An 11,082-nucleotide genomic window follows, 5' to 3' on the forward strand; every position below is an offset into this window, starting at 1 on the left:
CCAAAAAAATGTGCAAATCCCATCCCAGTGCAAAGAAACGCTTTGGTGAGCGGCTGGGGGGGGGGCAACCGGCAGCGGGGCGGCCCCGGGTGCGATGGGGGGGCTCTGAGGGGACACCCCGAGGCTGCTGGGGTGGGGGGCACCGAGCCCCTGTGGCCCCCCCCCGCCCAAAGCCGGCGAGCACTAGAGGGCAGCAAGCCCCAGCGCTGCGCCCGGCCGGCAGGGAGGAATTACCCAAAAATAAATAATTTACCCGAAAAATAAATAGATGTATGGACAGCTGGGAGAAGGGGGTGGGTCCGGGTCCCTCCTTCTCTGGCAAGCGATTTCCCCCACGTACATCTCCCCCCCCCCCCCCAATAAATGTAAAAAATATATTTTAACTATCTGAGGTAAATAACGCTGTAAAAAGGCAAAGGGGAGCGAACGGTTCTGGCGTCGCCCCCCCCCCCTTAAAAAAATAACGCGTCGTAAATAGTTCTAAAGAAAATATGAGGATCTGCCCCCGTCTCTCTCTCGCGCGCACACAGAAATATAGATTATACTATGGATAAAAAATACGCTTTTTTTTTTTTTCTTCTGTAAATTCAAAAAGTGGAAAAATAGAGGGCGGGGGGGGGGTTGTGCACAAGAAGGGGAGGGCCGGGACGAGCTGCAGCAGCGTGCCTCCGGCGGGGAGGAGCGAGACGAGAAAGGAGGAAAAAATAAAAATTAATAATAAATAAAATAAATAAATAAATAAAAGACCCCCGAAGAAAAGCAAGGCGTGCAGCCGGGCCGGGGAGGGGGCGGCGCGTCAGACGTCGCTGGGCGACCTGGAGCGGAAAGGCATGGTGGGGGAGAAGCACCCGCAGCACACGGCCCACAGCACCTTCTGGATCTCCTGGTTCCTGAAGGCGTAGATGACGGGGTTGAGCATGGAGTTGTAGGTGGCGGGGAGCAGCGTGACGTAGGTGTAGAGGGCCGGGTAGCTGTAGTCCCCCAGGAGGCAGTAGACGGCGAAGGGCAGCCAGCAGGACGCGAAGGTGCCCAGGATGACGGCCAGCGTGGCGATGCCTTTGCGCGTGGTGACGTAGTGGGAGCTGGCCAGGAAGTGTCTCTGCACGGCGATCTGCTGGGCGTGCCGGCAGACGATCCTGCAGATCTGCACGTAGAGCTGGAGCATCACCGCGAAGACCATGAAGAAGGAGACGGAGAGGATGATGAGGTGGTTCTTGGTCAGCGGCTTGACGACGCTGCAGGCCGAGGGCTCCTTCAGGCAGTTCCAGCCCATGACGGGCAGCAGCCCGTAGCAGACGGAGGCTCCCCAGGCCAGGACCAGCATGATGTAAGTCCTGGTGACCGTCCTCTCCGAGTAGTAGGTCAGGGCGTTGTAGAGGGACAGGTAGCGGTCGATGGTGATGGCCAGCAGGCTGCTGACGCTGGCCGTGAAGGAGGTGACCAGGAGCCCCACCGTCAGCAGGCTGACCGCCTCCGACGGGACGAAGTAGACGAAGGCGAAATGCAGGATGAGCCCCAGGCCCGCCAGGAGGTCGGCCGTGGCCAAGCTGCCGATGAGGAGGAACATGGGAGCCCGGAAAGCCGGCGTGTAGAAGATGACCACCACCACCACGGCGTTCTCGCAGGAGATGATGGTCCCGGAGACGCAGAGCACCACGTCCCAGGGGTTCAAGGCCAGCGGCTGCACCACGGATTCCAGGTCCAAGGAGCCGCCGCTCCCGTTCCTGGCCGCGAACCAGCCTCGCTGGCCCGCGCTGGAGTTGCGAGGCCCGTCCTCCATCATGCTGCCGGAGGCTGACCTGCCGGAGCCGAAAGCGAGGGGACCCCATCAGCACCCCCGTGCGTCCCCGTGCCACCCAGCCCTGCGCACCCGGGTGTCCCCCCCCGGGGTTTCCCCAAAAAGTCGTCCCCACGATCACGGGCAGAGCGGGATGGAGCAGCACGCTCGGGGCACGCTCACCGTTGGCCCAAAGAGGGCATTTTTCCAGACGAGCTTTGGTTTGGCTTTGGTTTTTCTTCTTTTGCGGGGAAAAATAAATAATTTTTGCATTGATAAAGGAAGGAGGAAAAATAAATAAATAAAAGCGGAGAGCTCAGCCCGATCGCTCCTGCCTGCATTAGCTGCCGGGGGGGGGGGGGGGGGGACGACTGTGCATCGCACGGTTTGGGTGGGTGAATACTCGGAGTGGGTCCGGCCTCGCTGTCCTGCCCCCCCTGCTCACGTCCCCCCCACCCTTAAAAAAAAAAGGAGGGGGGATGTTATGGGGATGAACAGCAGCAGGTGAAAGGGGCGGCCCCACCACCCTGGGGTCCAGCCCACCCCCTTCAGCATCCCAGCGGGGGGGGTCCCCTGCCGGGGGGGCTGGGAGGGATGCTCTGGGAGGGCAGCACAGCCCCAGCGTGGGGGGGGCACCTTGCTCCCCTTACGGTGCTTCACCCAAGCAAGCTCACACCCCTTCCTTGGTGCCCCCCCAAAATTCCTTGTGCCCCCCCCAAAAATCCCCGCTGCCTCCCCCAAAAAATCCCGGTGCCTCCCCCAAAATTCCCGGTGCCCCCCCCAAAAAAATCCCTGTGCCCCCCCTCCCCAAAGGCCGGTGCCAGGCGCTCACCTGCCGGGATGCTCGGCCGCAGCCCGGGCTGGGGGCCCGCTGCCATGGGCGCCGCCGAGTTATAGCGACCGAAGCCCTCCGGGGGGGTGGGGGGGTGACTCACCGCCGCCCCCCCCCCCCCCCCCCAAAGCAGCCCCGCTCCCCCCGCTGTGACGTCAATAGCGCGCCGGAGCCAATCAGCGCCCCGCAAAGCAGCGCGGGCGCGCGCGCGCCGCATAGTAATCGCAGCGGGGCCGGAGCTGCCCATTCATAAAAACAGCCCCCCCCCCTACACACACACACCCCCAGCCCGGCCCACGCCCGCCCCCCTTTATTCACCCCCCCCCCCGACCCACACCAAAGGCCCCCCCCCGACGGCTCGGGTTCCCCCCGCCGCGTCCTTGCGAAGCCCTTGCAGGGCCGTGATGCAGAGCCCTGCAAATGCCCCCCCCAAAAAAAATCCCCCCCCCCCCATTGCAGAGGTTTGGGGGTTCTCCTCGGGGGTGGGACGGACGTGGGGGCGGCCGTGGGAGGCTCCGCTCGGGGAAAGGATGTGGGGGCGGCGGCGGGGGTGCGAAGAGGGATCCTCCCCCACCCTGCGTGGCTGGGGGTGCTTGGACCCCCCCCCTCGCTCCGGGGCCGGGGCGCTCCGTCTGGCTTTCCCACGCGGGAATAATTAGCCCTGAATAATTAATTCATCGCCGGGAGAGCCGGGAAGGGCTGGCCCGGCGCGGGGTTGCGGGAAGGGCGGCTGGCAGGGGGGAGGAGAAGGAGGAAGAAGAGGAGGAGGAGGAGGAGGAGATGCACCCCCGGGACCCTCCTAGGCCCACCCCGAGCAGGATTTGCCCCGCGGGGGGGCCCGGGCGAGACCCTACAGGGGCATGGGGCGGGGGGGGTGCCTCAGCTCACCGGGACCGGCTGCGAGCATCCCATCGGAGCACAGCGCCCGGCGGGGGGGCTTGTGGGGGGGGGGAGACCCCCGACGGTCAGGGGGAGATTGGGGGGGCTTGGCCCGGCAGGAGCTGTTCGCAGTCCTGAACCCCGGGGGGGGGTTGGCCCCCCCCGGTGCTGCGACCCCAGAGGGATCCCCCCCTCACCACATCTGGCGTGTGCAGTGTATATACGGCGTATGCAGTGTGTGGTGGTGTGGGATCCGTCGTGTGTGCCGTGTGTGCAGTGCGTGCAGTGTGTGCGTGCCGTGTGTAGCTTATACACAGCACACGCACTATGTGCGCGGTGTGTGCACGGTGCGCAGCATGCATGGGCCGTGTGCTGTGCGTAGGGCGAGCAGCATGCAGCGTGCACACAGCATGCAGTGAGCGCAGTGTGTGGGGTGTGCAGTGCCTGCTCAACATGCAGTGTGCATGCAGCATGCACACAGACACAGATGTGTAAGCAGGGTGCGCAGTGTGCGGGCAGTGTGCGGGCAGTGTCTGCAACATGTGCGGTGCGTGTGCAGTGCATGGCGTGTGCGTGTGTGCACAGTGTACATGCAACATGTGTGGCGTGCGTGCAGTGTGAGAAGTGTGAGTAGTGTGAGCAATATAAGCAGTGAGCAGTGTGAGCAGTGCAAGCAGTGTGAGCAGTGTGAGAAGTGTGTGCAGTGTGAGCAGAGCGAATAGTGAGAGCAGTGTGAGCAGTCTGTGCAGTGAGTATTGTGAGCAGTGCGTGCAGCGCATGCAGTGAGATCAGTATGAGCAGTACATGCAGTGTGAACAGTGCAAGCCGTGTGAGTAGTGTGAGCAGTGCAAGCAGTCCATGCAGTGCGAGCAGTGTAAGCACTGTGAGTAGTGTGAGCAGTGCAAGCAGTGCGATCAGTGCAAGCTGTGTGAGTAGTGTGAGCAGTGCAAGCAGTGTGAGCAGTGCAAGCAGTGCGAGCAGTGTAAGCAGTGCGAGCAGTGTGAGCAGTGCAAGCAGTGTGAGCAGTGCAAGCAGTGCGAGCAGTGTAAGCAGTGTGAGCAGTGCAAGCAGTGCGAGCAGTGTAAGCAGTGTGAGTAGTGTGAGCAGTGCAAGCAGTCCACGCAGCGCGAGCAGTGGGAGCAGCACAACCTGCAGCCTGCAGTTCTGCGGGGGGGGGGCCGCAGCCGCGGTTTTCCCACGGGCAGGCGGGGGCAGCCTGGGGGCTGCCCCCCCCCCCCCTGCAGGGGCCGGGCCCCCCGGGGCGGGGCGAGGCGAGGCCGCCCCCTGCCCGCCCCCGCCGCCGGGGCCGCCTCCCGCGGGCGCGCATGTGCCCGCGGCACCGCTCCGCGCCGCTCTCCCGGGAGCTCCGCAGCTGGCACCTCCCGCCGGGCCGAGCCGTGCCGGGCCGTGCCGAGCCGTGCTGGGCCGTGCCGGGCCGTGCCATGGCCCCGCCGTGCGCCGGGGCGCTGCGCTGCGCGCTCCTCTGCGCGTTCCTTTGCGCGCTCCTGTGCGCGCAGGGCCCCGCCGCCTTCCGCGCAGGTAGGGACCGGCCCCGGGGGGGGAGGGTGCTGGGGGGGGCGCGGTGCTTTAGGGCAAGCCTAACTCCGGGGTGGCGTTTCACAAGGGTTCCCCCTACAAGCCAGGATCCCCCCCCCCCCCCCCCCCGGACCCCCTGCCCCGCAGCCCGGCCCATGGCACCCCTGGGACCCCGTTGGCACCGGTTTGGGGCCGGGACCCCCGGGGTGTGGGGGGCGTGGGGGGGTGTCCGTGTGCGGGGCGCAGCATGCAGGCCCCTCTCTGAAAGAAGTCGGGGTTGGAGCACGAAGCCCTCGCCGTCCTGGCCCGGGTGCCCACAACCCCAAACGTGGGCTATGGGAACCCCAAACATGGGTTATGGGAACCCCAGGCTCGAATTATGGGAACCCCAGAATTTCTGCTGCTCCCCTTCTCCCGTCCTCCCACTGCTTATAGGAACGGGAGCCTCGTGGGACACCGGGACGGGGCGACCTCAGCCAGCCCCTCTGCCCCCCTCCCGGGTTTCTCTCCCCACACCTGCCGGCAGGAGCGGGAGCCGACGTCGTTGGGCTCAAACGTCTGTTCCTGTGCCTGCCGCGATAAAAATAACTTAAATTACAAACCTGCCTGAAACGCTGCGAACAAAGTCCTACTTTCCCATTGGTTCCCCGCGGGTCTCCGAGCCCCGCAGGGAGGGGGCCGGCGCCGTGCCCACCACACCGTAGCCATGGCAATGGGTCCGCAGCATCCGACTTCCAGCCTCGTGCCACCGGGTGCCCGCTTTGCTTTTTGCTGCGGGGGGCACTGGGGGAGAAGAAAGAGGCCTCTCGGCTCAGTCAAGAGGAGTTTGAGCAGCCAGGCCTGGCCCGGGCAGCCTGCAGGACCCTAAAAGCTGTTTGAAGCCTGGGGCTGGGGCCGCAGACCCCATAGGGAGTTGGTGTGGCTGGGTGCCCCCTGCTGCAAACCGCTGCCCATGGGGTAGGGACGCAGCAAAGCCCGGCACGAGGCTGGCCCAGGAGGCCACCAGCACCCTCTTTGTCCCTCCAGAAAGTCTGCAAACGGGTTCTCCCCTGGGAAAAACAGCTCCCGGCCCCTTCCCGGGATGGTGCAAGCGTGGTCTCGGGCGTGGGATGCGTGAGCTGGGTGCAGGGAGGGCCCGGCCGCGGCTCCCCGGAGCCCGCTGCAGCCTCCCTCGCTGACAGTCATCACGTTAAATTAATGATGAGCGTGTGTGGGGGAAGAGCTGCTGGCGGAGCAGCGCCACGAACGCCCAAGTGACTCACAGAGCCTGAGAGATGGGGAGCGGGGGGCACCCCGGGGGGGGGCAACCAGGGCACGGAGGTGCCGAGCGTGCGAGGTCGGGAGCAACCAGGCCGGTACTGCTGCCTTGTGGCTTTTAAACTTCCCCAAAAAAATCCTGAGCGGGGATGGGCTTGTGCTGTGCCGTGGTTGTGGGTGATGGGGTGAGCCCCACACACCCAGGGTGGCCATGGGGTGGGGGGTGTCACCTCTCCGGGGGGGCTGCAGCCCGACAGGATGGGGCTGTTGATCCTTGGAGCAGCGGGATGGGGACAGGCAGGTCCCTGCAGGACGGGTGCTGGCCCTCCCCCTGCTCTTATCCCTGGTTTTTGCAGGAGAGTGCGGCGAGCTGCGGTCCTGCGAGACATGCACCGCCGGCACCGCCTTGCCCAACGGCTCCGCCTGCGTCTGGGTGGGCTGCGGCGCGCCCCAGGAGCCAGGTGAGGGGGCTCAGCCTCGGGGGGGGGCGAGCATTAGGGGTCCCACAACCCCGTGTGCCCGCAGCCAGACCTTACCCCAGGCCTCCAGCCCAACGCCAGGCGGCTGTGCTCTCTTGTTGAGCTGTCAAAGCCAGCTCAGCACCCTTGGGTGCGTGGCCCCGGCTGCTTTCCACAGTCAAGGTCCACCTCGCCTGGCTCAGCACGGCTCCGTCCTCCAGCTTTAAGCCCAGCTGCTGCCTGCGGGGTTTTGGTGCCCCCTGCTCCCGGCCACCCTGGGTTTGGGGCAGCTCTGAGAACCCTCCACGTGGCCGGGGTGCGGGTGCCGCAGGGAGACGCGTGCCCAGGGCAGGACCCGGCTTATGGGGTGCTCTAGGGTCCCTTTGGGAAACTCCTGCTCCCTTTTCCCGCAGAGACCTGGAGCTGCGTGCGGAGAGGGGCGGCAGCACGGGGGACGTGCGTGCTCTACAACACCACCGCCCTGTGCCCAGGTAACCCCGCGCCCCCAGCGGAGCCCGGCCTTCGGGCTGGGGGTGCTGCTGGGGGGGGGCGAAATCCCACGAGGCGATGTCACTTGGCACCCCGTCTTCCCCCTTTTCTCTGTCGCCTCCAGCAGCGCTGAAATCCCCCACCAAAGAGCCCCCGCAGCCCCCTAGCAAGGAGCCAGTGACGCATTCGCCACGTGAGTGGGGTTGGGGCTGGGGGGCCGGGGTGGCACCGGTGGGATGGGATGGGACCGGCCGCTTCCCTCTGTGTCCCCTGTCCCCTGGGGAGGGATGAGCGGTGCCACCCTCCTGGGGTTGCACTGATGGAGATTAAACCGTGCCTGTGCCCACGGGATGCCAGCCCTGTCCCCATGGTCACAGCTCGGTCCCTGTCCCCCCCCCCTTCTCACCCCGAGCAGCGCTGCAGTGATGGCAGGAAGGGGCTGGGGGTCCCCCAACGCGCTGCAGCCCCCAGATAAACAGGAGGTGGGGGAACTGGGGAGCACTGGGGTGAGGTCACTGGGGGGCACCAGGACGAGCAGCAGCTTGGATTTTCCTTGCCGGGGAGGCGTGGGGAGGACAGGCAGCAGGTGAAGGGGCTGGGAGCAGAGGAGCCTCTTCCAGGAAACGGGATCTGGAGAGCACTGGGCTCGCTGCGACCGTAACTGGAGCCGCTGCCCTCTGAATTATTGATGCCAGCGGGCTGCTCCGGCACGGGAGGGGGCTGAGGGGGGGGGGCACATCCCTCCCTTTCCTCCCTCGGACCCCCAAATCCCCTCCCCGTCCTTGCTGGGGATGGCTTGGGGGGGGGGACAGCGGTACCCGTAACGCCCCCCCCTCTCTTCCCCCTGCCCCAGGGACCAGCACCACCAGCGCCCCGCTGACCGGCAGCCCCGAGTTTCACCCCCCCGGCTTCGACACGGCCAGCTTCATCGGCGGCATCGTGCTGGTGCTGAGCGTCCAGGCCGTCGTCTTCTTCATCATCAAGTTCATCAAGTCGAAGGACAGCACCTACCAAACGCTGTAAGGCTCCCGAGCCCCCCCCCCCCCCCCCCCCGTACTCCCGGGGGGGGGGTCACGCCGCCACGTGCCTGGGCTAAGCCCCCCCTAGAAGCCATAAATCGGGGCGGCCCCGGGTCCCGTCTCGCCGTGTCCCGTCTCGCCGCTGAGTGTTGTCTCCCGTGGCTGTTCGTCCGTCCCCTCCTTCTTGGGGGGGGGACAGTTTTGGGGCTGGGGGGGGGGGTGGGGAAAGGATTAAACCCATCTCCTTGTCGGTGTCCGGCCGTCCTGCCTCCTGTCTGTGCGCTGCTGCCTGGCCCCATCCTGCCTCCGACCCCATAGGGAACACGGAGCCCCCCGAATCCGCCCCGTGAGGCTGAGCCAAGGGGGGGCCGTGCTCTTCCCCCCCCCTCGCCCCCCTTTCTCATGCCCACCCACCGTGGTGCTGAGCCCCTCTGGGGCTTCTAACGCGGGGGGGCTGTGCCCCGTCTCTCTTTCCTTGCACGCTGCCAGAGAGGACAACCAGTAGGTGCTGGGTGCTGGGTGGGGGCTGCCCCCCGCGCCCCCACGGCTTCACCCTTCCCTCGCCCCTCCTTTTGGGGTGGGGGGGGGAAAGGGGCTCCTTCCCTCTTTCCTGGCCTGCATGACAGGGGGGGCTTCTCCGCTGGTGTGCTGTTCTCCTGGGGGTGCTTACCCGCTGGAAGGCCGGGGGGGGGGTCCCCTGCCACCCCCGCTTCCCGGCGCGGAGCCCCGGGTGGGACACGGCTGAGTGCCACGGCCCTGTCACCCCGGGGGGGTGTCCCCAGCCCCGGTCACCTCCGTCCCCGCGGAGGTTGGGTGCAGCCCCCTGTCCCCGTGAGCCCCTCTTTGGGATGGGAGCTGCGGCCCTGGTTAGAGAGCACCCAGTAGCGTGCGCCCCCCCCCCCCCCCATCCCACGGGTGCCCCCCTGTCCCATGGGTGCACCCCCTGCCCCATTGTCCCCTGCCCACTGCTCGGGGCTGGCTCTGGGGTCCCCTTTTCCTCCTGGCTCCAGCACCCCAGTGCCTTCGCAGCCTGCGGGGTCCCAGCCCCAGGCACCGTGTCCCCAGTGTCCCCCCCCCCGCCAGCAGCCCCCCAGTGCCCCCAGCCCCTCCGTGCCCGCTGGAGGAGCAGAGCCAGGCCCTTGCTGTGTGCTTTTGCTGTGCCTCTGTGTTGCTGCCGGGGATGGGGGGGGGGGACACATAGGGGGGTCCCCGTGTCCCCCCCCCGCCCTCTGTGTGCTGTTTTGGGGAGGGGGGTGCGTGCTGTGTGCTGTGGGGTGAGACTTGTAGCTCCGGCTGCCCCCATTAAACTCTGCGAGGTGGTGTCCGTGTGTCCGCCCCGGTGGGCCTGTGTCGTGTCCTGGGGGGGGGTCGTGGAGCCGGGGGGGGGGGCATGGCAGCAAAAACCCCGTTCCCCCCATCCCTTCCCTGCAGCAGCTCCCATCCACCCCAGTTCCTGGGTGCGGGACCACCCCTTCCCCGGGGCATTGCCCCCCGGGTGGGTGCTGCGGGGTGGGCGCTGGGGCACCCCCTGCTCCAGGGGGGCCGTGTGTGTCCTCCCCCCCCCCCCCCCCCCAGGCCCTTTTTTTCTACGTGCCCTTCTCTGTCCGCTGCCCTAGGATCTGAGGCCGGGGCCGTGCTCTCCTCGTCCCCCCGGGGAGGCAGAGAAGAGGCCGGCGCTGCCGCGTCCCCGTCCCTGGCCGGGACCCTCCCGCCTGGCCGCAGGGCCCCCCCCCAGCACCACAACTATGCAAAGCTGTCCTCTCTGCCCCGGGGGGGCTGCAGGACCCCCCCCTCCGAGCCCTGCGTGTAGGGGGGCCGGGGCTGGGACGTGCCACCCAGGCCTGCCCCATGTCCCCAGCGTGGCTGGGGACGCTTCTGGGGTGTTGGTGGCTGCGGTTGTGTCCCCCCCCCACTCCGAGGGGGAGCTGGGGTGGGGGGGCCCCTCCAGCTCCAGCCCAGCCTTGGGGGCCCCCCCGTGCTTACCAGGAGGAGCCCAGGAAGCCGGGCAGTGGGAGGACACTTGGCCACAGTCATTGGGGGGGGGGGTGTTTGCCACCCCAAGCCCCCCACCCCGTGCCAGGCAGAGCCTGGGCTGGCGCAGAGGGGGCTGAGACCCAATAAAGGATTTTCCTCCTATTTCTGGTGTCCGTGTCGTGGTTACCCCCCCATGCACCCCCCCTTCCCCATTAGCATCCCACCCTGCAGTGCCCTCTCGGGGGGGGGGGGGGGGGGGGGCACCTCTCCTGGCCCTGGGGAGGCTGCAGGGGCCGGGGCGGGGGGGATTTGGGGAAGCGCTGGGCTGGTCCCCAGCGGCGTGCGGCGATGGGGAGTGGGGAGGCTGTATGGCCGCATCCAGCCCCCCCAAACCCCCCTGCCCCAAGTTTGGGGACGAGGAGACGCGTTTCCATCCCGCAGCAGCCGGGGCGGAGGCTGGGCGGTTGCAGCCTCCGCACCCCCGGGCTCTGCCTTTCCCGAAACTGCGGGGTGCTGAGCAGCGCGCCCGGGCAGGGCTCCCTGTCCCCCGTGTCCCCAGGCGCCCGGCGTCCCCGCTCCTCCCTTTTGCCCATGGCTGGCCCAGCCCTGGGCCGGGAGATGGCTGCGCAACGTCTGTCTGTCTGTCTCTGTCTGTCTGTCGGCGGTTTGGCTGGCTGGGCAGCCGTTCGGCTGTGCCATGGTTTGGCTGCCAGCGCGAGGGCCCGGTGGCCTGGCCGGTGGCACTGCTGGGCCACTTGTCCCCCGTGCCCTGCGGCTGTGCCCCTGCTCCGGGTCCCCGTCGTGACCTGGGAACCCCTTGTACCTGAGGCTGTCCGCTGGGGATGCGATGGGGACACGGTG

The 11,082-nt window shown here is 67.2% G+C and overlaps 2 protein-coding genes across 6 annotated transcripts; one reads left to right on the plus strand and one right to left on the minus strand.

Moving 5' to 3' along the window:
- Window positions 1-553: 553 nt before the first annotated feature.
- GPR3 (G protein-coupled receptor 3) lies at window positions 554-6,627 on the minus strand. Of its 2 annotated transcripts, none has more exons than XM_083809946.1 (2): window positions 5,627-6,627; window positions 554-1,799 (listed from the first exon to the last, which is right to left on the minus strand). In XM_083809946.1, exon 2 carries the CDS (start codon window positions 1,781-1,783, stop codon window positions 797-799), a length of 987 nt encoding a protein of 328 aa, XP_083666072.1. In that variant the 5' UTR covers window positions 1,784-1,799; window positions 5,627-6,627; the 3' UTR covers window positions 554-796. The 2 variants fall into 2 exon arrangements, with proteins under 2 accessions (XP_083666072.1, XP_083666071.1); XM_083809945.1 differs by lacking the exon at window positions 5,627-6,627 and adding an exon at window positions 2,610-2,692.
- CD164L2 (CD164 molecule like 2) lies at window positions 4,873-10,383 on the plus strand. Of its 4 annotated transcripts, none has more exons than XM_083809947.1 (6): window positions 4,873-5,027; window positions 6,638-6,742; window positions 7,153-7,230; window positions 7,353-7,421; window positions 8,082-8,247; window positions 8,737-10,383. In XM_083809947.1, exons 1-6 carry the CDS (start codon window positions 4,931-4,933, stop codon window positions 8,750-8,752), a joined length of 531 nt encoding a protein of 176 aa, XP_083666073.1. In that variant the 5' UTR covers window positions 4,873-4,930; the 3' UTR covers window positions 8,753-10,383. The 4 variants fall into 4 exon arrangements, with proteins under 4 accessions (XP_083666073.1, XP_083666075.1, XP_083666074.1 ...); XM_083809949.1 differs by having other exon boundaries at window positions 9,864-10,383; XM_083809948.1 differs by having other exon boundaries at window positions 7,356-7,421; window positions 8,737-9,567.
- The last annotated feature ends 699 nt before the right edge of the window (window positions 10,384-11,082 follow it).

Source organism: Anser anser (assembly GCF_964211835.1).
Source record: "Anser anser genome assembly, chromosome: 24".
NCBI classification, from domain to species: Eukaryota; Metazoa; Chordata; class Aves; order Anseriformes; family Anatidae; genus Anser; species Anser anser.

What these genes read in the sequence shown, in the direction of transcription:
- GPR3 (XM_083809946.1), bottom strand. Translation starts at nt 1,783, where the DNA reads ATGATGGAGGACGGGCCTCGCAACTCCAGCGCGGGCCAGCGAGGCTGG.
- CD164L2 (XM_083809947.1), top strand. Translation starts at nt 4,931, where the DNA reads ATGGCCCCGCCGTGCGCCGGGGCGCTGCGCTGCGCGCTCCTCTGCGCG. An exon ending in CGGCGCGCCCCAGGAGCCAG is followed by an intron (nt 6,743 to 7,152) that starts GTGAGGGGGCTC and finishes CTTTTCCCGCAG; the next exon opens with AGACCTGGAGCTGCGTGCGG. An exon ending in GCCAGTGACGCATTCGCCAC is followed by an intron (nt 7,422 to 8,081) that starts GTGAGTGGGGTT and finishes CCCCTGCCCCAG; the next exon opens with GGACCAGCACCACCAGCGCC.